Source organism: Hemicordylus capensis, chromosome 3 (assembly GCF_027244095.1).
Source record: "Hemicordylus capensis ecotype Gifberg chromosome 3, rHemCap1.1.pri, whole genome shotgun sequence".
In the NCBI taxonomy this organism is placed as follows: domain Eukaryota; kingdom Metazoa; phylum Chordata; class Lepidosauria; order Squamata; family Cordylidae; genus Hemicordylus; species Hemicordylus capensis.
The window spans coordinates 266,452,447-266,475,556 of NC_069659.1; the positions used below are offsets into that span (position 1 = coordinate 266,452,447).

Below are 23,110 nucleotides of genomic sequence, written 5' to 3' on the forward strand. Positions count from 1 at the left end.
CAAAAGGTGACAGTGAAAGCTTTCTCTCCCTTTCCTTTACATGAGAACAGGGAACACATTTAACCATGGGTAGTTTGCAATAATCTAAATCATGGTTTAGTCTGAAAGCTACAGTTAAGACATAGAATAAGAAGTGAAAACCCAGCCATCTATGATGGCTACATCTGGATTGTTAATGAATATGAAAATGACAAATTCATTTTTTATTTTTTTATTTTACACTTTATATCCCACTCTTCCTCCAAGGAGCCCAAAGCGGTGTACTACATACTTGAGTTTCTCCTCACAACAACCCTATGAAGTAGGTTAGGCTGAGAGAGAAGTGACTGGCCCAGAGTCACCCAGCAAGTATCATGGCTGAATGGGGATTTGAACTCTGGTCTCCCCCGGTCCTAGTCCAGCACTCTAGCCACTACATCACGCTGGCTCCTCTATAAATCTATAAATATTTATGTACTCCTTTTCAAAAGTTCCCAAAGTGCTTTACATAGATATATATAAATAATCAAAAGAATAATCCAATCACAAAGTGTTCAAGAGGGAGCGGACTTCGAAGAGATTTTTGGAATTCGCAATGATGCCAACATCAAGCTCGATGTTGATGGCTGTGATTTCATAGAAGGATGCTTAGACATTGACATTGAAGTTTTTGAAGTGGATGACGAGGTCATAGGGCAGGGTTCTCCCAATGTTGAAGGGCTTAGCACCTCATCATAAATGGCAATGCGAAGCCACAAGGCCCCCATTTTTTTTCTCGTCTGCTTTGAGAAAGATAGGCATATCTTGCATGAAGAGACAGTGCTCTTCTCCCAGGCAGATAAAACACAAGTCATGGAGTTCTTTTGAGGGAAGCTTGGCATTGCAGCCTGTGCACATCTTGAAGCTCCATTTCTCCTCAGCCATTTCCAGGATATTCCGACTCGAAGTCAAAGTCCATTCCAAATTTGAAAAAAACACCAGCAAAGTCTGGAAGCCGTTTCCAAGTCAAAACCAATAAATTCAGTCCAATAGTTTTAATCTTACAGATAAACTAAGAAAGAAGAACTTAATCGATGAGAAGCGACAGCCCGAGGACTGAATTCAACAGTGGTCAGAAAAGAACTGAAGAACAAGTGCCCAGCCCACCTTTAAACAGCAAGATGAAGACATGTGGGTAGGGATCTGTCTCTTCGACAAGCTGCGGCATTCTACTGCGAGGGTCCTACACAGGTGCACTACCCATTCTTATGGATGTCGACAGATCTGAATCTAGATCTGTTAGATTTAGATAGTTATTTTAAATATCATCTTGACATTCAGTTGTGATTGTAAACCATAGATATTTCCACGTGTCCTGTTTTATATCCAAATTGTTCTATTAAGGCCTCATGTCTTATTGCAAAAGTTCTGACTCAAAAAACTGATAACTTAAATTCAGACACTGCCCTGTAACACAAAATCATTTACTCATGTTGACATAGAGAAGACATGGGGTTAATATAGAAGCCCTTGACATACAAGAGGAATTTATTATCTTAATAACTTTTTGCAACTAAAATGCAACCCAAGCCAGGAGAGTGGAGAGTACCTTTGCTTTCTGTTCTCCTCTCATCCTTTCTCAGCAGCTCAATTTGCTACAGCTAGTGGGTGCAAGGACTAGACAAAATTTGCTGCTGTAAGTTTACTGCAAAGCCAGGACACTTGGCTCCTTTTTCCCATGCTCTACCAACTACTTTATTTGCTGCCGCCAGCAAGGAACATGTGGGTGGGGATGGGGTTGCCAGAGATCAAAATTCCTACTTGTAGTGACCTTAAGAGCATTTTTTTTCCCATTGCCTACTTTTAATTCTATGCTTGAGAACTGTATGAAACTACTTCCAACTATACAACTGGAAAATTGCTCTGTAGTTTGTTGCATAAACATGACTCAGAGTTCACTATCAGAGCACAGGATGACACACCCTCAAAGTATGAATACTGCACTGTTTAACCAGTTTTGTTAGTGGTTATAAAAACCTATTTATTCAGATCATAGGGCAGCAAGCTCTTACTACAAATATACAGATGGCTGATGGCAATGCAATGCTTGCAGAAGTGTGCTAGCCTTAGGATGAATGTACTGTCAGCTTGTGTAGTAAACAGCAGTAGTCACACAAGACTGAGTATCTAAAAGAACCTAGTACTTGATGCCACTGTAAAGTTCCATCAACTTAAGTTTCAGTAAAGTTTCAGTAAACCCTAACTATAAAAACAGACACACATTTTTTTAAAAGGTCATTCAATAAACACAGTAACAAAATTCCAAAGAACCACACAACTCAAGAAGGCAATGGGCTTGTGTTTCTTAACGCATTTGAAATTGAGAGAATGTTGTTCATGCTATACCAAGAGTAACTTTCAGTGCTGGTTCAAAGAAAAGCCAAAATTTCTATTGGGTTGCATTGACCAAGCCCTTTGGTTCTCAGTCCATGAGTTTTGTGCAAGATAGTTTCCTCAAGCAGGCTGCAAGAATAAATCCTTACTGAAATATGCGCTCTTTCTGAATTGATCATTTCCTCTGACTGTATGGTTTGGGTATTGCACTTTGGTGTGGAATGCCTAGTTTCTATTCCTGCTGCCTCTCTCCCCAGTCATGGAAAGAAACCATAGCTCACATGAATTGCATAAGATCCCAGGTTCAATCCTTGGTATCTCCACTTAAAGAGGATCTGAAGCAGCAAGGCTAACGATCCAGGAGAGTGCTGCCAACCAGAGAAGACAATACTGAGCTAGATCTCCAATGGTCTGACACACAAGGCAGCATAGTAACTCCAGCAAACAACAATCTTTGCACTGAATAAAAAGGTGTAGAGTGCTCAGGAGGGAAGGAGCTCATTTTAAAATATCATATACACAGCAGAACAAAGGGCAGGAAATATATAATGACAACAGGCTGACAATATGCAAAAAACATCAAGACTTCATAAGAAAATTTACTTTTCTGAAGACTCAAGTATTCCAGGAGAAAAAAACTTCTCTGAATATATACATCCACTTTCTGGATGTAGAAAGTGTACTCAAATAATTCATTACCTCCCAAGCAAACATTTTATTTTTTCCATTTGTCCCTTTGTTATTTAATTATATATTTATACAGCTTTTCTACCAAAAAGCAACATAAAGCACTGAGAAATTTATTTGGCAAAAATACATCACAAGCAGTTGAATGCAACTTGGGATGGTCAATATAACAGCTATCAACACAGATATCTCCAGTTTCTACTTGGAGATTCTGTAACATACAACCGTGTATAAACATATGCCCTGTGCCTATCAAGGCCACATGATAGCAGCAGGATACCAAATCAATGATCTTTATTGTTTTCCAAGTAGGGGCCACTTTGCCAAAGAACCTTCAAGTGAGCTATTTCCCACTGTGATGACCTCCGCAGAGGACTGCAATTTTCTAAGTGCTGGAAGGCCCTTTAAGAAAGACAGCGCTCTCCCTCAAGAGCTCAATGGAGAAAGTGCTGGGAAGGATTCCACTTCCTGAAAAAGACCACCACCAGTGCTGAGCAAAAATGCAACACTGCATAGTGGGAATGCCAAGAGACTCTGCCAAGAGACTATGCAGAGTATTCAGCTTTGGCAAAAGCTTCAGACCCAACCAACAGTTAGTCAGGAGCTGCACTTAGGATTGATGGGGGCCACCACAAGCCTTAAAATTAGGGATGTTCATGAACCAGCACTCGGATGATTTGGTGGCAGTAGAGTTACCTTTAAGGAAGGTAAGAAGAAAGACAGGACAAAAGTACATGATCAGCTAACTGGAAACATTTTTAACATTTTATAATGAAATCACATGAATTTATTTTATGTCGCAATAATTGGATGGAGTGTTGGCACAGTCTGGAAACTTCTGGCTGAAGTTCAAGCAAGTTGTTCCAACAGAATGAGAATGCCAAGTAGCCACTGAGCAGAAGGCTGGGTCACAGTAGCTCCACAAAAAGGAATGAGAAAAAAGCCGCTTGTGGAGAGAAGTGGTGAATTTAAAGCATAGGTCAAAAGAGGAAATAGTACTGGGTGAGGAAACCAGGAAGGAGTGTTTCTATTTTAGATAACAAAAGAGTAGGTGAGTTCACTCTCACTTTCTCTCTTGAGAGAAAAGTAGATTCCCCCGGGTTTTACAGCTGTGAGAAGTTGCACACGACATACAAGTATTCAAACTGAGCTTACATTTACCAATATATTCTCACTTAAGGTTGCAAGGATGCTAATGTCTCCCGCCCCCATATCAGTCACAGTCACATGAAATAATTGACATTACTCTTACCAAGATAAATAGCTGCCTCATATTTTAGCACTGGTTTTTGTCATCTAGAAAGAGCAGCCCTCTGTCTTATATTTGTTAGTCACTGTTAGATTTATATAACGCCTTTCATTAAAATAATCTCAAGATGGTTCAATTTATATGGTTCATCTAGGTCGATCGAGCAGATGTGCAACGAAACTACACTAGAGTGGTGCTCTCAATGTGCCTCTAGGCTTACTTTAGTATGTAGAGTTGGTCTTGAGGTAGCAAGCATGAACTGTCCCCTTTGCTAAGCTGAATGGGAGACTGCATATGTGGGCACTGTAAGATATTCCCCTCAAGGGATGGGACTGCTCTTGGAAGAGCATCTGCATGCTTGCATGCAGAAGGTTCCAAGTTCCCTCCCTAGCATCTCCAGATAGGGCTGAGAGAGAAAACGAGAAGCTTCTCCTGCTTTGGAGAAGCTGCTGTCGCTGTCAGTCTATGTAGACAATATTAAGTTAGATGGACCAATGGTCTGACTCAAAAGATGGCAGCTTCCTATATTCCTAATCACAACATTTCACCTATGTGACAGGACCTAGACAAGCACAGCACTAGGCAGAAGTACCATGACTCATTTAAGAAACGGAATTAAAGAAACCAAGGGTACATATACATGTAAGTACATGTGTGTAAGGCACCCAGCAAAAACTGCCCTTGCCTCTTGTAGCAGATTACAGCCTTTGTCTCAGAGCAAGCTCACATGAGGGAAAAACATGCTGAATTATCCCTGCTTGCACTGCCTAGCTAGGCTTCTCCTAAAACTATTCTATATTCCCATTAGGTTTAAAATGCTTCCTCCACCTCTCCTTTTATTGACACAGCTTGAACCTCCCTGGGCTTGGGGTGGAATCCCAGGGAAAACTCTCTTTATTTTGCTCTTGGACAAGTACAAAAATCTTCCACGTGCAAGCCTGCACGTGGTGAGAAAACTGAAAGCTCTGACCATTTGAGGATGTGATTGCACCAGAGAAAATCCCCCTTCGCCTCCCAGCCACTTTTTCTGAGTTAAAAACCAACTCGGAGAGGCTTGTAAAAAGAAAAGGCTTTTAAAAAGTTTTATTCAATACTTGCAGACTGCTTCCATCCAAGGCTTTCTAGCTTTCTTAGATACAGTTAAGAATACTTAGCAGATTACAAAAATAAGTTGTCTTAGGCACGTTTAAATGTTTATTTTGCAACACCCTAGGTAGGATGGACGTAGGCTAGTGTTTCTTATTTGAATTACGTTACACAGGTAAACAATAATAAACCAGTATCAGGGATATGCAAAAGCCCACGGACCAAAAAAATATAAGTTTCTATCGTGCAATGTAACAAACTGTTTCCTGTGCTGAATTCCCTTTTTTCTTGAACTCACCCAATTCCTGAGGAGAATCAAGCTTCCTGCAATCATTTCTTTTAAGTATCTACAGAGTTATTCCATAAGAGAACCCTCCATACTGGCTTTGACCATGAGGGAGCAAACTCCATTGCCCCTCACTAAGGCTTTCCACACATGCTCCTCTCCAACAAAGACTGCCCTTCTTGTTCCCAGAATTCCCAGCAACCGCTCTCTAGGTCCCTCCCACCTGGTATACTGAATGGCTGCCCTGGAGTTCACCAGCGTGTCAGTCAAGACAAGGGTTCACTCCATTAGCTCTTTAAAGGAAGGGGAGGCTGATCACTATACCACTTCTTTATTCCCTCACTCCCAAGTCCAAGGGAACCAAAGACCAGAGCAAGCAAGTTATTCATAAAAGTAGCAGCAACCACCGCAGCATGAAATTAAGGCAGAATCTCATTTCATGATGGAGTGGAGTAATCAATGTGGGCTAGGTGAAGCAAGAGAAAGTGGTGGCAACAAACAAGGGATTTTGGATGAGGGGAAGTTATGATGGTTGCAGAAAACTTTGTTTCCTGGGAGGTTTTTGTGTATTAAGAGGAACCAGTAAGCCATTGCCAGACCAGTGATGAGGGGTTTCCAAAACAGGTTCTTACTAGTCATAGATGGAATTGGATTCATGATCTGAAGTTCAACAGAGAGAAGATACTGTGCTTCTGACCAGCTGTTGTCTGAAAGCCAGGTTCTTGGTGTTTTCATCAGCCCTTGCCACTCCAGAGATATTGTGCTTCCTGGCAATAACAGCAGTCAGTGTGATACTCACCTATTCCCTTCTGCATCTGAATAAGACTTCATGGCCCAAGTAACTGCAGTCCCACCCAGATCATCATTAGGCCAAATCACAACTTCTGTATGCAGAGTTTGAAGTTCAAAGCTGAATCTCCAAGTAATTTGACTGTCAAATTAGCTGATTGATAAAACCTATTTCAGTGACAAAAAAAGAGATTTAAAACTACATGCTTACGTCCAGACTAATATTGCACATGCCAAAAAAAAACAAAAAACATTTCTCACATGAATTGGAGGAGGGGTAATTTTCTCCAACCCCTCCCCTTCCTTCAGCAGACCCCTTTGCTTCATAAAAAATATGCCCCTAAGGGTTGCAGGATCCTCAAGGACTTATTTTCAGGAGGCACAGTAGCTGAAGAGGGAAGGGAAAATCACGAAAGATTTCTTTTCCCCGTCATATGCATGCAATGTTAATCTGGATGGCAATCACGGTTTGGGAAGAGAAATCTATGTGGTGACCAACTGACTATCTTCTGTCAATAGATATCTTCAGCTGAAATACTATTTGAAATTTTTATGGTATCGGCAGCAAATCCTTTTCTTTTTAGGTAAGTTAGATCTGCTGATCATGCTATTTTTGCTCAAAAACAGAGATGAAACAAACAAGGCCTGAATGCTTTGCAACGGAGTCATATGTCATGTCAACTGCATACTTATTTCTTCAGGAAAGCAAGTACTAGGGCTTTTAATATTGAAAGAAGAAGAACCCTAGAGAGTACTAAAGCAGCAGTTTTAGTATTTCCGATTTTTTTATTATTATTATTCATGGAACAAAAGCTCTAAAGGGATAAAAGCAAGGTATGTGGAAAATTTGTAAGTTTCATTTGAATTTTTTTTTTAAAAAACTCTCTCTATAACTGAACCACAAGCCATTGAAGGGACACTTTGGGATGTATCCTAAGGGCATTTGCACAAAAAAGAAGGCATTCTGTGCAAGTGGGGGGATTTTTTTAATAAATCTCCCCATCTTGGCAGTCTCTCATGCAACCTCTCATCCTTGTCCTGGGAGTCCTCCCCTTCACAAATAGATCGTTTGGAGCCTGCAGGGGCTATGAGGAGGAAGAGGTAAGGAAGCTTGCATAAGGGAATTTCTTTCTGTGTTCTTTGGTTAGAACAAACCCTTTGATTTTAGTCTGGACTGTGTAGATTGAATCCCTCCTATGAGGTTCAAGTTGCTGAAATCCAAACACTAAGGCTTGGTATACTGAGCACATCCGAGCTGCTCAAAGTATTCATGCTTCCATTTATGATGGCTTCTTCCTTTCTTTAAAATGAATTAAATACTTTAGTGGAATTTTATGAATAAACCGATGCTGCATCAAATCAAGAGTCCATCAAGTCTAGCACATTCTTCCCAACAGCAGCTAGCTAGATGGATCCTGGATTCTCACAGGCAAGGTAGAATAGTGACAGCCCTTCCCTGAATGCCCAAAGCATCTGGTAGTCAGAGGCTTATGAATGTGGAAATTCTGCTTTGCTATCATGGCTAATAGTTGTTGAGAGACAGTTATCCACATGAAGCTGTCAAACCCACTTTTAAAGCAACCTAAGCTTGCAGTATGCAAGCTAATTATGCATTATGTAAACAAGCCCTTTTGTGTATCCTGAACATGCAGGGAGCCCGTTTTTTTTGGAGAAGTGACTCCAAGTTTTAGTATATGAAATTTAAAAAAATATCTAGCCACTGACTGACATCCACACTAATGTATCACACACAAGGGGGAGGGGTAATTTTCACCAATATCCCCTTCCCTCTGTAGTCCACTGTAAATCCCCAAAACATGTCCCCATGAGTTGTGAGGCTCTCGGGAACATAATTTTCAGGAGGCACAGAGGAATGCAGAAGGAAAGGAGCGATTGGTAAAAATTGTTCCTGCCCTTTGCACACACAAAACATTTTTCATTATGCACGTCAGCCTCTTTCCACTCCATTATTTTATAAGCCTTTATTATGTCTACAATTGTCTTTCCCCCCTAAACTATAAAGCCCCAAATTCATTTTACTATCCTCATATAGAAATTGTTCCAAGCCTTTCAGTTGCCCTCCTCTGTGAATTCTTCAGCTCTAGTATTTCTTTTTATATAGGTACCACCCCATAACTAAAAATACAAAAAATGTAGCAGAAATTGTAGTCAACTCTGTAAATCACCAGAGATTTGCACTGTTTGGAGTGTCCTTCTGAGTTTGAACACAAAATTAACCTTTGAAACAGGTGTCCATTCCATTCACCATCTGGTTAAGATTGGACTTACAACCACTTCCCACCTCTGCAGGGGCGAGGGGCCTATTAGAATGGTCTCCCTGAAGAGGTTATTGGATCCAGTAAGATTCCAAGAAGCCTTGGAGGGATTCATTGTTGGCTTTGCCGGTGATCCTGTTGATGCCCTGGTTGAGAATTGGAATAACTTGCTCATCAGGGCAGTAGACACAATTGCTCCCAAGCATCCCTTCCGACCCGCTTCAAAATTGGCCCCTTGGCATACGAAAGATCTACGAGGGCTGAAGTGGCAAGGTAGGCGACAGGAGCGCAAGTGGAGAAAGACTCGACTCGAATCCGACAGATTGCGACATAGAGCACATCTAAAGATCTATGCTCAGGCAATAAGTGTGGCAAAGAGGCGGTTCTTTTCTGCCCGTATTGCCTCTGCAAGTTCACATCCAGAAGAGTTCTTCAGGGTTGTTAGGGAACTAGTATCTGCTCCCCCTCCCTTGAACTAGAATTTGGAAGCATCAGTTACCAGCGTCGATGTGTTTAAAGAGTTTTTCGCAGATAAAATCTCTCAGATTCAGGCCAATGGAGACCCCACAATTAATTTGATGTCTGGACTGGAGGTGCCCAACAACTCCTCTTATGTAATTCGACTGGATCGGTTTCAGTTTGTGACTCCTGAGGATGTGGACAAGCTGCTTGGAGCAGTGAGGCCCCCCACTTGTTCTCTTGACCATTGCCCAACATGGCTTGTTCTATCTAGCAGGGAGGCTGTTGTAGACAGTCTGGTGGAAATCATAAATGTTTCTCTGAGGGAGGGCAGGATGCCTCCTTGTCTTAAGGAGGCAATCATTAGACCTCTTCTAAAGAAGCCTGCATTCGATCCCTCAGAGTTGAGCAATTATAGGCCTGTTTCCAACCTCCCATGGAGGGGCAATGTAATTGAAAAGCTGGTGGCCTCTCAGCTCCAGGAGATCTTGGAGGAAACTGATTAATTAGACCTATTTCAAACTGGTTTTCGAGCGGGCTATGAAGTGGAGACTGCCTTGGTCGGCCTGATGGATCCCAAACTCTAATTGGGAATTGACAGAGGAAGTGTGTCTGTTGGTCCTTTTGGATCTCTCGGCAGCTTTCAATACTATCGACCATAGTATCCTTCTGGAACGTCTGAGGGTGTTGGGGGTGGGAGGCACTGTTTTACAGTGGTTCCGCTCCTACCTCTCGGACAGCTTCCAGATGGTGTGGATTGGAGATTGTTGCTCTTAGAAATCTGAGCTTAAGTATGGTGTCCCTCAAGGCTCCGTACTTTCTCCAATGCTTTTTAACATCTACATGAAACCACTGGGAGAGATCATCAGGGGATCTGGAGCCAGGTGTTACCAGTACACTGATGACACCCAAATCTACTTCTCCATGTCCACTTCTTCAGGAGCTGGCATATCCTCCCTAAATGCCTGCCTGGAAGCAGTAATGGGCTGGATGAGGGAGAATAAACCAAAGCTGAATCCAGATAAGACGCAAGTACTTATTGTGCGGTCGGAACTCTAGAGACGATTTTGATCTGCCTGTTCTAGACGGGGTCACACTTCCCCAAAAGGAACAAGTTCGCAGTCTGGGAGTACTTCTGGATTCATACCTCTCCCCAGTTTCTCAGGTTGAGGTGGTGGCCAGGGGTGCTTTTTATCAGCTCTGGCTGATACGCCAGCTGCACCCATTTCTCAAGATCAATGACCTCAAAACAGTAGTACATCTGTTGGTAACCTCCAGACTTGACTTCTGTAATGCGCTCTATGTGGGGCTGCCTTTGTACGTAGTCCGGAAACTTCAGTTGGTTCAGAATGCAGCAGCCAGGTTGGTCTCTGGGTCATCTCAGAGAGACCATGTTGCTCCTTTACTGATGGAGCTACACTGGCTGCCAATAGGTTACCGGACAAAATACAAAGTGCTAGTTATAACTTATAAAGCCCTAAATGGCTTAGGCCCTGGGTATCTAAGAGAGCACCTTCTTCACTATGAGCCCCACCACCCATTGAGGTCATCTGAGGAGGTCCGTCTCCAGTTACCAGCAACTCGTTTGTTGGCTACACAGAGATGGAGCTTCTCGGTCGCTGCCCCGAGATTGTGGAATGTGCTCCCTGCTGAGATACGATTCCCCCCATCTCTGGCAATTTTCAAAAAACACTTGAAAACCCATCTTTTAACGCAAGCTTTCTCAGCTTTCAAAAAAAAAAAAAGGTTTTAATCTCTGGTTTATTTTTAAATTTTTAAATTGTTTTAAGTTTTTTAAATATGTTTTTAACTTGTTTTACGCTATTGTTAACCACCCAGAGACGAAAGTTTGGAGCGGTGTACAAATTTGATAAAATAAAAATAAAAAGAGTGTCCTAATTCTTTTTCTGACTTAGTCATGGACTATTCTATAAATTAATTGAATTCTTGTGTGTCTCCTTCAAAGGCATTCAATATTTACAAATGCCAGAGACAAGCAATTAAGGTTCTCAAGTACAGACACATAGCAGTTAGCTTTTTACCATCCTGTAAAAATAGTATCTGAACTAATTAAACTGTTGTTCATAGCAACTCAGATCTTTCAATCTGTTTTTAAAAATTTATAAACTAGAAGTTCATACTAAAACAAGTCCAAAACCTAGTAGATCGGGACTAGACTGTACCTAACTAAAGGACTGCCCCTCCTTTTCCAAGAAAGGCACTGAAAGGAGTACTTTAAAAGGGCAGATCTATAAAACTACATTCATACTAGCACTCAATATACTTGATACTATGTGTCAGTAAAGCAGAGAACCATTCACATTAAGCAATACAGGTGGCACCCCATCCTACCACAAAACCAACAATAGGTCATGTGAAAACTGGTGTCCACGTAGTAGGTATTAATGATATTCCTTAATGCATCTGCATCCATCAAAAAAGGTCTAATTATATATTCCAATGGACAATTTACTCCATTGTTTAATTGAAACCCAGAATATTCAAAGTGCTTGATGAGAAGTGGTCAGTTTCTCTCTTTAAAAGGGTTTGGTTTCAAAAATACTGTATTTACCCGAGTCCTGGAAAAGACTGGGTTTTTTCCAAGTTCTTTAATGCTAGAAATCAGGGGGTCATCTTAAATTCAAAGGCCTCCAGTGTGGTGTAGTGGTTAGAGTGCTGGACTAGGACCAGGGAGACCCGAGTTCAAATCCCCATTCAGCCAGGAGACTTGCTGGGTGACTCTGGGCCAGTCACTTCTCTCTCAGCCTAACCTACTTCACAGGGTTGATGTGAGGAGAAACTTAAGTATGTAGTACACCGCTCTGGGCTCCCTGGAGGAAGAATGGGATATAAATGTAAAAAATAAAATAAAATAAAAATCTGTATTTTTAAATGGGGGTAATCTTAAATTCAGGTAAATATGATACAAGCTCGCACACCAAGAGAAGACTCTAAAATCTATATTCTAGTAATCTTTTGTTTACAGGAAGGAAGAGAAAACTGAAGTCATCCTTTTTCAATGAGGTAGTTTTTATCATAGAGTTGAGTTTTCTTCCCTATAAACAGAACATATTTTTAATATTCCTTCCAAACTTCTGCAAGTTGTTCTTTTGATATGTGGCTTTGAAGGTAAGTGCAAAACAAAATTTTGTACTTGCCTTCAGATTCAGTGACAGAAGCAAGCTTCAAGAAAGCAAAGCTGTACACCTGCCAAGACTACTAAAAAAAAGGAACTCCCATTAAACAAAATAATACAAGATACATATATGCAAGAGCATATTTGGAGTCTCATTTAACCACCACAACTAGGAATTTCTCTCAAAATTTCAACCATGAAAGTTATGCAGTACAATTATAATACCTTCTTTCTTTACAGCTTTTGCCAAATAAAATTAAGTTTTTGAACTTCACCAAATTCAATGATGAAACAATTACATTATTCCATCATTGAAAATGAAAGAATGGACACTACATTTCTAAGTCCAACCTAGCTCTTTTTGGAAATATCAGATTCTTCCAGTAGCCCTTAGATGGACCTTCCCACCTGAACAAGGATATTAAGCTATTATTTATTGTTAAATTTATGTACAAGCAGCAGCTCCCAAGGTGGTTAATGATCTATTAAAAACAGCCATTAAAACCTATAAAATTAAACTGCACACAGCCAATAACAACAAACTTTGTATACCAAAGCTTTATATAGCAGTAACCCCTGCTAACTGGGCAAAAAGGTACCTTTTAAAATAATGGGCCTTCTATTTATCAGGGGTTTTGTATTTAGCAAACACACAGGATAAATACAGGTTATAGCAACTGTTCCTGTTCAACTCAGCTCAGCATCCCTCCCAGCATCTGTTGCTGGTGTCTCATGTTTCTTTTTAGATTATAAGCCCCTCTGGAACCAGTTCTTTATCCTTTTTCTATCTAAACCACTTTATGAACCCTTCTTTTGAAAAGCAATAAAAGTGTTCTTAATAATACTAGTATCTAGTACTCTTAATTCCTTGATAATATGAATACCATCACATTCACCAGAACTCAAGCTCTGCCCCACCCCCACACATGCTGGCTAAAGATCAAGCAATTATGATTGTGGAAGTCCTACCTAGCAATTACAGGGGGCAGGGGGCTGCATACGAAACCCAACTGATCTACAGGTGATCAGAGTAAGAAGCTGTATGACTGACAAGGTATACTGCAGTAACTACATCTGACTCAAAGAAGTTACCCTGGAAGCAAATGGGGAGGGGCTGCATAAACAAAACTGCTAAGGTTCAAATTGGAAATTGTGCTCTGTCCCATGAGAACCATGGTAAAAGTAGTCCTGCTGACCAGCAGGTTTCCCTCTCTAAGAATACTGTGGCTGAATATACTATCCTTGTTAAAGTAAGCTAAAGAACCTCTACTTCCAAAAGCAAGTCTATTTGGAAACAAGTTTCACATGTAGGGGAGATGCAGAGAGAGAGAGGGAGACAACATGTTGGTAGGCATTTCCAGAAAACATGCCTTTTTTCCCCCAATAGTTATGGTACTAAGGGGCAAACTAGGCATAACTGCCTTGTCATTTCTTGGAGGATCAATTAAACCTCCCCTCCTCACCAAAGAAGGCCCAATCTGGATCATGCCTGCCCACCACATCAGTTTCCCTTCCAAGGCAAACCACCACAGGGTAGGGGGAGGAAGAGAGGGGCACAATGTGGACAGAGAAAAGAGTTAGGTTATTCTCACGCCACAATCCTGGGGGCCTAACACATCAGCTATATACACACCTAAGAAGCATGTGCAAAAGTAAACATGATTACAATAAGGCAGCAATCCCTACAGGCCACTGTGTCTCCCAATGGATTTGTATACATATGGAAGTTTGCAACATCCACCGGTATGGCACTGTTAGCCAGAAGTGAAATATTTTTGCATTATTTGACACTTTGCCACCGCACTAGAGTTATCTATCTCCCATGTAGTTTGGGCCTAAGCGCCAGCCTACACATTCAGCAAATGTATCAGAGAGACAGTACATTTCAGATTGATCATATGAGAGAAAAATCTAACCTAGTTCCTCTCATCTCTACAATGAATTGGAGATTTTCAACAAGCAGGGAGGGTTTTTTAACCTAACGGACTCAAAAAATGTAATCGTAGACTGCAGTCTGAGTTGGTAGAATCTGTGAGAATTCTACCACATGATTTTTCTGAATGTGTAGATCAGTTTTAACTTTATTAATTTAGGTGTCATACCAACATGCTGCTAGATGCAACCACGTGAATGGTAACAATGCATAAGTACACAGCATAAAGGAAGTATGGCTGCTTTTTATGGTAGTAAACAAGGGATAAGTATCTGATGAGGTACACGAACTCAAGTACCTAAGTTAGAGATCAGTGGTATCTAGTAATGTAAAATTTCCAAGTTTTTTTAGGCCACGGGGGGGGAGTTTTCCCACTATTTTCAAAAATCCTGAATCTACTTGTATAAACAAAAAGGTAGAGGAAAAATTGCAGTGCGTAATATTTTCTTAGATCTAAAGTTACTTTGAGACCAAATGCATTATGTGACTTACCATATAAAAGTGTACTGTTTGGTATATTATGAAGTTCAAAATAAAGAGAAAATGCTTTAGTTTTATTGAAACAATTATACATACCCAGCAAACTCCAATCCTAAACATAATTTTTGTTTTTGCTGGTTATAGAAAATCATTAACAATGTAGTAAATAAAATGAAATCTTTTATCTGGCTTTAGAAACAATCTTCTAGATAGTGTTAGTCAGTTTGCAGAAATGCAATACAAAAACCTGCAACACCCATTCAACAGAGGCAGCAGTGGGATGATCATACACTTCACAAGTAACTAACCATTTTTCAAACTGCTTCCAGCTCTCTGGAAAAACTGGGTTCTGCCTCCAACATGACTAATCACAGTGTCACAGCCTTATCAATGATACCAAGTTAACTTATAACATTCAATAGTATATCAGTAGCATATAAAGTGTCAGGTCTGTGACTAAAAAGTAGCCATGTGAAACTCATGTGTCATTTAAACATACAGCCTTGAAAAATATGATGAGTCTTCATGAACTTGCAAGAACCGAGTTCACATGGATTGAAATCAACTACTCTTTCACACGTTCGCTTGTTTTTTGACTATATTTCCAGTCACAGACCACTTTCTTTCACATGCTGCAGAAAATAGAGTAATCTAATGCAGGTGAGAAGTTTTGGGATTTTTACATATCTACAGAATATAAAAACTGATTGTCTAACACTGTATGTAGATGACCTTACAGAGCTCCTAGGAAACATTTTGAGGGAGTAAAGGGCAAAAACAGTATTTTTAAAACCTGCCTGCATTTATTATCCTGAGAGGAAATTTCCTTAACAGTGGGTTTTTCCACTATTTCCCCATTTTTCCAATCTTGCCGCTGGAAAACTGAAAAGGATGCCTCAGAACACCAACCATTTATCCAGGCTTTCATATCAATGCTTGTGTAACACATGCACTATGTATATTGTCTTTGCACGTGTATCATTTTGTAAACCACATATTAAAATAGAGGAATAATAGGTAGAACTATAGCATACTATTCCTCCTTGAGCAGTGTTACGTCTGTCATGCTGTTTACAGGTTTGTAAGCTGCATATACTTATCAAAAAGGTACAGCTGTTTAGAACCAAATAAAGTAAAGTAAAGTTGTGCTGTCGAGTTGGTATCAACTCCTGGCGGCCACAGTGGTTTTCTTTGGTAGAATATAGGAGGGATTTACCACTGCCATCTCCTGCGCAGTATGAGATGATGCCTTCCAGCATTTTCCTATATTGCTGCTGCCTGATATAGGTGTTCCCATAGTCTGGGAAATATACCAGTGGGGGGGGGATTCGAACCAGCAAGTTACTTCCCCGCTGTGCCATTAGGTGGCAAACCAAGGCACTAGCCCTATTTGGATGTTATTTAAAAGATACTTGGACATAAGTACAAGTGTCAAAAGCAAAGCTGGAAGTCCCACCTCGGGCCATCACTCACCTGCAGCAGGACATCATTCACAATTACAGCAGCATTCTTCTGAAGCAGTGAATCCCATATCTGTGATAGCAGCCATTTCCATTATTAGGAGACTGGGAAATCCCAGCCTGCCAACCATGGAAATGCCTGCCATCATGGCCAGTGTTCCCTGTAACAGGGATTCCCAGGTGTTGTTGACTACAACTCCCATCATCCTCAACTGCAATAGCCTTTGGCTGGGGATGATGGGAGTTGTAGTCAACATCAGGGAATCCCTGTTACAGGGAAACATGATCATGACTACAGTGTTCACCTCTTCAGACAAATGTCACTATAATCAGGAGAGGAGTTGCTGGGTTGGGGTGGGGCTTCCAGACCTGCTTTTGATACTTGTACTCACGTAGGTCTTTTCAAAAGCATCCAAATATCAGGCACTATTGTACCCGTTTCTGCATATTGGAGTCTTGCTCCCCATACCAGATCTAGCATTCTACTTGTATTAAAATAGCACAGAACAGTGGGGTTTTAGCTTACATTCCAGGTTCAAGTTAAGTGTGAGCAATGTTAAGATGTAATCAATCGCTGACTGGATATATAGTTGAACACACAAAAGGCATATGAGGGTATGAGCAGTTGATACAGGACTATGTAATTACACCTGCATGTGATGATCAGAAATTGGAGTAACAGGATGTATGACCACATGGAACTGCAAACCTATGAGAACTGCTTGTGAATTTCCCATTTCATGAGCAGAAGGCAAGATGGCCACCATGTCATTCTGCTGGAAACACACTCTGCTCACTATTTTGTATGAATGATTGTATGCAAAAAGGAAACAAGACTACACCTGGGTAATGAATGCCTCCCCCTTGGCAGATCCACTATCCTCTTCTGATATCATCAAGTACTCTCATGAGTACTGCAAAATTATATAGCATAAATTACTTTATTCTCCAAGGGGGTTTTGGTAGTCAGCCAAAATTTACTCTCATCAGGAGTTCAAGATCCTGCAAGACTGTGGCAGAGGAAACTCTGCTTTCCCCTCCAGCTGTCAGCTCAGGAGAGGAATATGGTCTCATCCCTGTTGGGCTGAGTCTTAACAATAACAACATTTATATACCGCTTTCCAACAAAGATTTCCAAAGCGGTTTACATAGAGAAATAATAAATAAGATGGATCCCTGTCCCCAAAGGGCTCACAATCTAAAAATTAACATAAGACACCAGCAACAGCCACTGGAGGGATGCTGTGCTGGGGGTGAATAGGGCCAGTTACTCTCCCCTGCTAAATAAAGAGAATCACCACATTAAAAAGGTGCCTCTTTGCCCGGTTAGCAGGGGTTGATTTCTTACAAGATTTGATTTCTTAAGAGAAATGGAAAGCAGTGAGAAGTCACATTGCTCACAGAATGTCTAAGGCTCAGCACAGGGTCCGAATGGGATGCTGCACTTGTGTTCCTGGAAGTCTCAATGTTGAGTGTTTCCAGTGTCAACAAGGTGGGGAGGGAAGAACCTCCATGCTTCTTTAGAGAAAGGCTAAGACTATCCCTCACACCACAATTGACTTTGGAGACATTAAGCAGTCCCACTATTTTTGGAGCATGTCTGAAGTCAGCACAGCATCAAACAGAACATTTTCAGTTCTCTAGGCTCAAGACAAGAGCCTAGGTTCTTTTTGATAGTGTACTCTTGCTAATGCAAGAGATGCACTCACCTGTAAACAGTGCAATTTACTTTTACTATATTCAAACCAACAAGAAATGAAACACACGTCAATTTCATTAACACAAGTTGATTGTGTTATTTACAAGAATGCAAATTATAATTATTATAAAGTCACTAGTAGACAATCACCATTTCATATCACTCCAGAGATAAGACTTTACAGTCTCTTAAAAATTAAAAAGCCAAGTTACACAGCTTGAGAAAGACTTGAACATGTTCTGTAGAACTCCTGTGCACCAGAGAGCACACAGATGTGTCAGATCTTTCTGCACTGAAACATTCAAACTCCTGTTTTCTGTATACTGTCAAGGTAAGTTTATAGTGGTGAGCAAACCTGTTTGCCTTATAATTGAAAATCTCCAACAAGCTTCCACAGAACACCAGAGTTCCCTGTAACACAGCTTGAAGACCTCCAATTTACACCAAGCCAGCAGAGCAAACATTACCTTGATCTACATAATCAGCACTCTAACAATATTTGGGTATCATTCCAGTAGTTTCATTAGAGCAAAAACAGATAAATCAGCAAAACATTTGAACAGATCACCACTGAAGCCAGGGGTTTCTTCACAGAAGAATACAGCAATGAAAAACAAAAATGAACAAGTGCAATGTCATTTCAGCATGTGTTCCACTTTCTAATATTGTGACCCGGCCGATCAGCAGAAATAAGGCACCCAATAAAATGTTTCCATTACAGAGACACAGAACATAGCTGTAAGCCTTTGTTCTTCAAACAAACCTGAATTTGCAAGAGTATTTAACCAAATGCCTTTTGCAGAAAGTATTAAAAAGCCTGTCATACTGACACTGTTTTTCAAATATGAGAAAGCAGACAGTAGTTTCACCCATCTGAACTTAACAGAAGAGAAAAGAAAAAATCCATTATCAGAATTGTTTTTAAGATTACATTTTCAAAGAATCCTTAACCACTCCAGACTTAGACCTGCCATATTCCTACTACAGGGCTTGACAAATCCCAGGTGCCATGGAGCCACTGCACCTAGAAATTTAATTGTGACACCTGCCTGCACTAAGATATTCAGAGGAAGAGTTATTAAGTAAAAATCTTGATTTGTCCCAGGCAGCCCTGCTTCTGTTCTAAGTATGTTACTTGCAAAGGGAATAGAGGTGTCCATTTACCCTCCCCCTCCACAATATCTATCACCAAGTCCAGTAGTTTTTGAAATCTGAATTTTTTAATTTTGACATTTTTTTTTTACCAAAAAAATCTCTCCCATTTTTCTGCTTCAGCCATTCTCCTTTCTCTCTTCATCAAATCAGATCACCATACACCTACACAATCCAGTGTCCAGCAAGCTTATCCACTATCAGCTCTGTCAAGAATCTTGCCACCAACCCATCCAGGCAGAGGTGCACCTAGGTAATTTTGGAGCCTGGGACCTTGGGTTAGGGCGGTATAAAAATGTGCTAAATAATAAATAAATAAATAAATAAGGCCTGTGGAGCGCCGCCCCCGCCCGCCACCTGTCCAAACATGAATTAATCATGCTTGGACAGGTGACCACACCACCCAGTACAGACTAAAGATTAGGGGGGGGGGATGCAAGGACTGTGGAGGCCCTGGACTTCAGCCCAGAAGTCTAGGGGTAAGAGCACCTCTGCATCCAGCAACCATCCCGCTGTTCCTAGGTGGAACAAACATTTTATCCATTCTTGGCCATGCCAACTGCATTACACTCTCCACAAGGCTCTGCATTCTCTCAAACCTCACCACCCCCCCAGCAATAATGCTAGACTCTTCCAACCAGCCTGCCCACAAAAAAAGAGCCACACATGTTAAAAAGCCAAATACTTACAAGCTACCTGACTCCACTAACTAGCAACTTACTGCTCATCCTAAACTGGGACCCACATACATGTTATCCATTATACTTCCAACATCTTGAATGTTTTTTTAAAAATTAGTTTTCTGTATACCAATGTGACTTCCAGTTCATCCTTCAATAGTTATACACAGTTATACTAAAACATCCATATTTGTTCTCATGTAAATATTTTCTTCATATTTATATATCTGGTTGTTAAGGACTAGAATAGTCCTTATTTTCATCATCATAGTAATCCTTTAATTTCATTACTAAAATAAATTTCCCAACTGTTTTTACATTTCAAGCCCCGTTAGTAAGTCCTAATTCACAGTGTTTTTCATATACCACAGAAAGGGTTTCCAATCTTCTACAAAACTTTCTATATCACTTTCTCTTACTAATACAGTTAGTTTTGCCATTTCTGCATATTCATATGCCTTCATCAGCCATTCTTCTCTTGCTGGAATTTCCGCAGATCTCCATTTCTGAGCAAGAGCCATTCTAGCCACGGTCGTAAGATAGAGAAATAGATTTCTGTTTTCTTTCAGAATTTCTTCATTAATTATGCCCAGCAGGAAGGATTCAGGTCTCTTGTGAAATACACATTTGAAAATCTTTTTGACTTCATCATAAATCATATTCCAAAACCTCTTTACCTCCCTGCAGGACCCAACATCTTGAGTTAACCTGCCTGCTCCGATGATGATCAGAATACCTTAACACCCCACCCAGCAACTCTGCTTACATATCCCAAATTGATCTAGAACCTGCTTCCACTAAACCTCCTCCTCATAATCTACAGCTTCGTTCTTGTTGCAAAGATGCTTCTTCCATCCAAGAACTATAATGCAAAGGAAAGGCGAAAGAAGAACTCTAAACGTTTAGCACAGGCTTTAAGTACAAGGGCACTTTGAGGCATCTTGATTGATTAAGTGCCATCAAGTTGGTGTCGACTCTTAGCGACCACATAGATAGATTATCTCCAGGATGATCTGTCTTCAACTTGGCCTTTTAGGTCTCTCAGTGGCAGAGGTACTCTTACCCCTGGACTTCGAGGCCGAAGTCCAGGGCCTCCGCACCACTTGGGGGGGGGCGGCAAATCCTCTTTAGTCTGCTCTGTATGGTGTGGTTTGTGCCCTCAAGAATCTACACGTTAAAAAATGATGCTTAACTTGCATGGGGAGGGGCCTCCAAAGGCCTTTAGGTCCAGGCTCCAATATTACTTAGGTGTACTTCTGCTCAGTGGTGCATTCATTGCTGTCATAATCAAGTCTATCCACCTTGGTCTTCTCTTTCCTTCAACTTTATCCAGTATTATGGACTTCTCAAGGGAGCTGGGTTTTCACATGTGTCCAAAGTATGATAGTTTGAGCCTGGCCATTTGTGCCTTGAGTGAAAACTCTGGATTGATTTGCTCTATAATTCATTTGTTTTGTTTTCCTGGCTGTCCATGGTATCCTCAAAAGTCTTCTCCAGCACCAAAGTTCAAAAGCATCAATACTTTTTCTATCTTGCTTCTTGAAATTCCAGCCTTCACATCCATTGAGTGGCATCTTAGCATGCCTTAAAAATCCAGCCTCCACTAGCCCCAGAATACCTGCATACAGCCTCTTCTAATCCCCCAAACGCCATAGCACATACTGGCGGGAAAGGTGCAACCCACCATGAAAGCTATGAGAATCCGCAAAACTTTCCTTTCCTTCCTTGAGGTTAGGGGTCAGAGGAGTCCTGCTTCCCACGGGCCAGACTTTATGTCTAGGTGTCCAGGAGCACAGCAAGGTTTCCTCTGGGCTTGCTCTGTAAGGCACTTTGGATGCTGAGAAAGGCTTAAGGACGAAAGATGGACCCAGCAAGAAGAAACCCGAATCTTTTAACCTCGATCGCCCTCCGTGATCAACCGCAGGTTACAAAATGCTTGCCTATCAGGTGGATGGAATAGCCGTGGTTCCTTCGCCCGCAGTCCGACGCTCCTCGACCGCTTCCTCTTCCACCTACCTGGCCTGCCGTGTGAATCACCTTCCTGCCTCCTTCCTTTCAAGAGTTCCCGCCTTCGCCTGCCCGCCCCGAGCGGGTAGAGCGACTCCTGGCTGTCGCTCGTGCAGCCCACCTGAGCGCGCGTCCAGCATCCCCCTCCCGTCAGCAACCTGCGTGCCCCAGAGCAGGTGCACCCCCTGCCAGCCGCCCTTCAGCGACCCCGGCTCAGAACTCTCCCTCACCGTCACACGCCGCCGCCGCGCAGTCCGAACCCGACCACCCACCTCGGACGGGTCTGGCGGCTCTCTCAGATTTACCTCAGCGAGCGAGACTAGGAGGCGGCGGCAGCAGCAGCAGCTCCGACCCCATTGCTTCGCCCGCCCTTGCTCGCTAAGCAAGCCCCCTGGCCAAGAGGACCGTTTCCTCCTCCTCGTCCCTCCGGTCCCCACCCGTCTGGTCTGACTCACCCGGTCGGAGCTGGAAGCTGCCGTCGGCGCGGCTGCACCAGAGCGCCCGCTCCCCTTGTTGCAGGATGTAGTGATCCTTGGCTTGGAAAAGCTCCATTCCGAGCGAGGAAGAAGGCGGCGGATGAGGAAGGAGGACGAGGAGGACTGGCCGCCGAAGGAGGAGACGCGCGGCGCGAGAGGGGAGGGAGGGACCTGCCCCCTCTCCGAACCAGGCAGCGACACCACCCCAGAAACCGCCAAGCGCCGGCGTCCAAGGCTGCTGCTCCGAGAGGAGTGGCGGGAGTGCGCGCACCCGGCGCGCGACGTCCGGGCTCCGGCGGCGGCAGCTTCACCCCGCCTCCTCCCGCTCCCGCCGCTCCTGTTGGTGCTTCGCAAGCCAGGCGGGTTCTGGCGGCCGAGCCACCGGGCACGTGACTCTCTCCGTCAGGCTTTTTAAAGAGACAGCGCGCCGGCCTTCCAGTCCTCCCCGGTTCCCTCCCCGGAGGCACGCAACGGTAACCCGAAAAAGGGGGCTCTCTGTACGGGGGGAAGCATGCGGAAGTTCCTGGTCGCCGTCGTAGAAAGGCCAGTCTGTCCACTCACGAGGAATAGCACTCCTCCTGTGCATGCTCGCTTCTCCTTCTTTTGTTTTGTCGCGCCCCCAGCTGCAGCAGGTCTTTCTCGTGGAGCTATGCTAGCAAAAGGAAAAAGGGAAAGCGTGTATATACTGTGCCCTGCTGCTGTTCAGCATGCAATCCTGGCTGGGGAGCGTGACATCGGCCTGCCCAGAACATTCCCCGCTACGGCATTAAAAAGAGTGGTATGTTCCTTGCGCACACATCCCTTTATATTTAAAAATCAAGCCATCTCCTTCAGTGGATGCAGTCCGACTCTGTTAAAAAAAACCCATGTGAGTTCTTCACTGATACTTGTAGAACTGGGTTA

At 42.3% G+C, this 23,110-nt stretch overlaps 1 protein-coding gene across 1 annotated transcript in view; it reads right to left on the reverse strand.

The window, feature by feature from the left end:
• INPP5F (inositol polyphosphate-5-phosphatase F) overlaps positions 1-22,569 on the reverse strand; it is a 96,483-nt gene extending 73,914 nt beyond the window's left edge. Inside the window, exon 1 of the mRNA XM_053309594.1 lies at positions 22,187-22,569. Within this exon, the coding sequence (XP_053165569.1) occupies positions 22,187-22,283 (97 nt within the window). The 5' untranslated portion in view covers positions 22,284-22,569. The remainder of the gene's footprint in view (positions 1-22,186) is intronic.
• Positions 22,570-23,110: the final 541 nt, after the last annotated feature.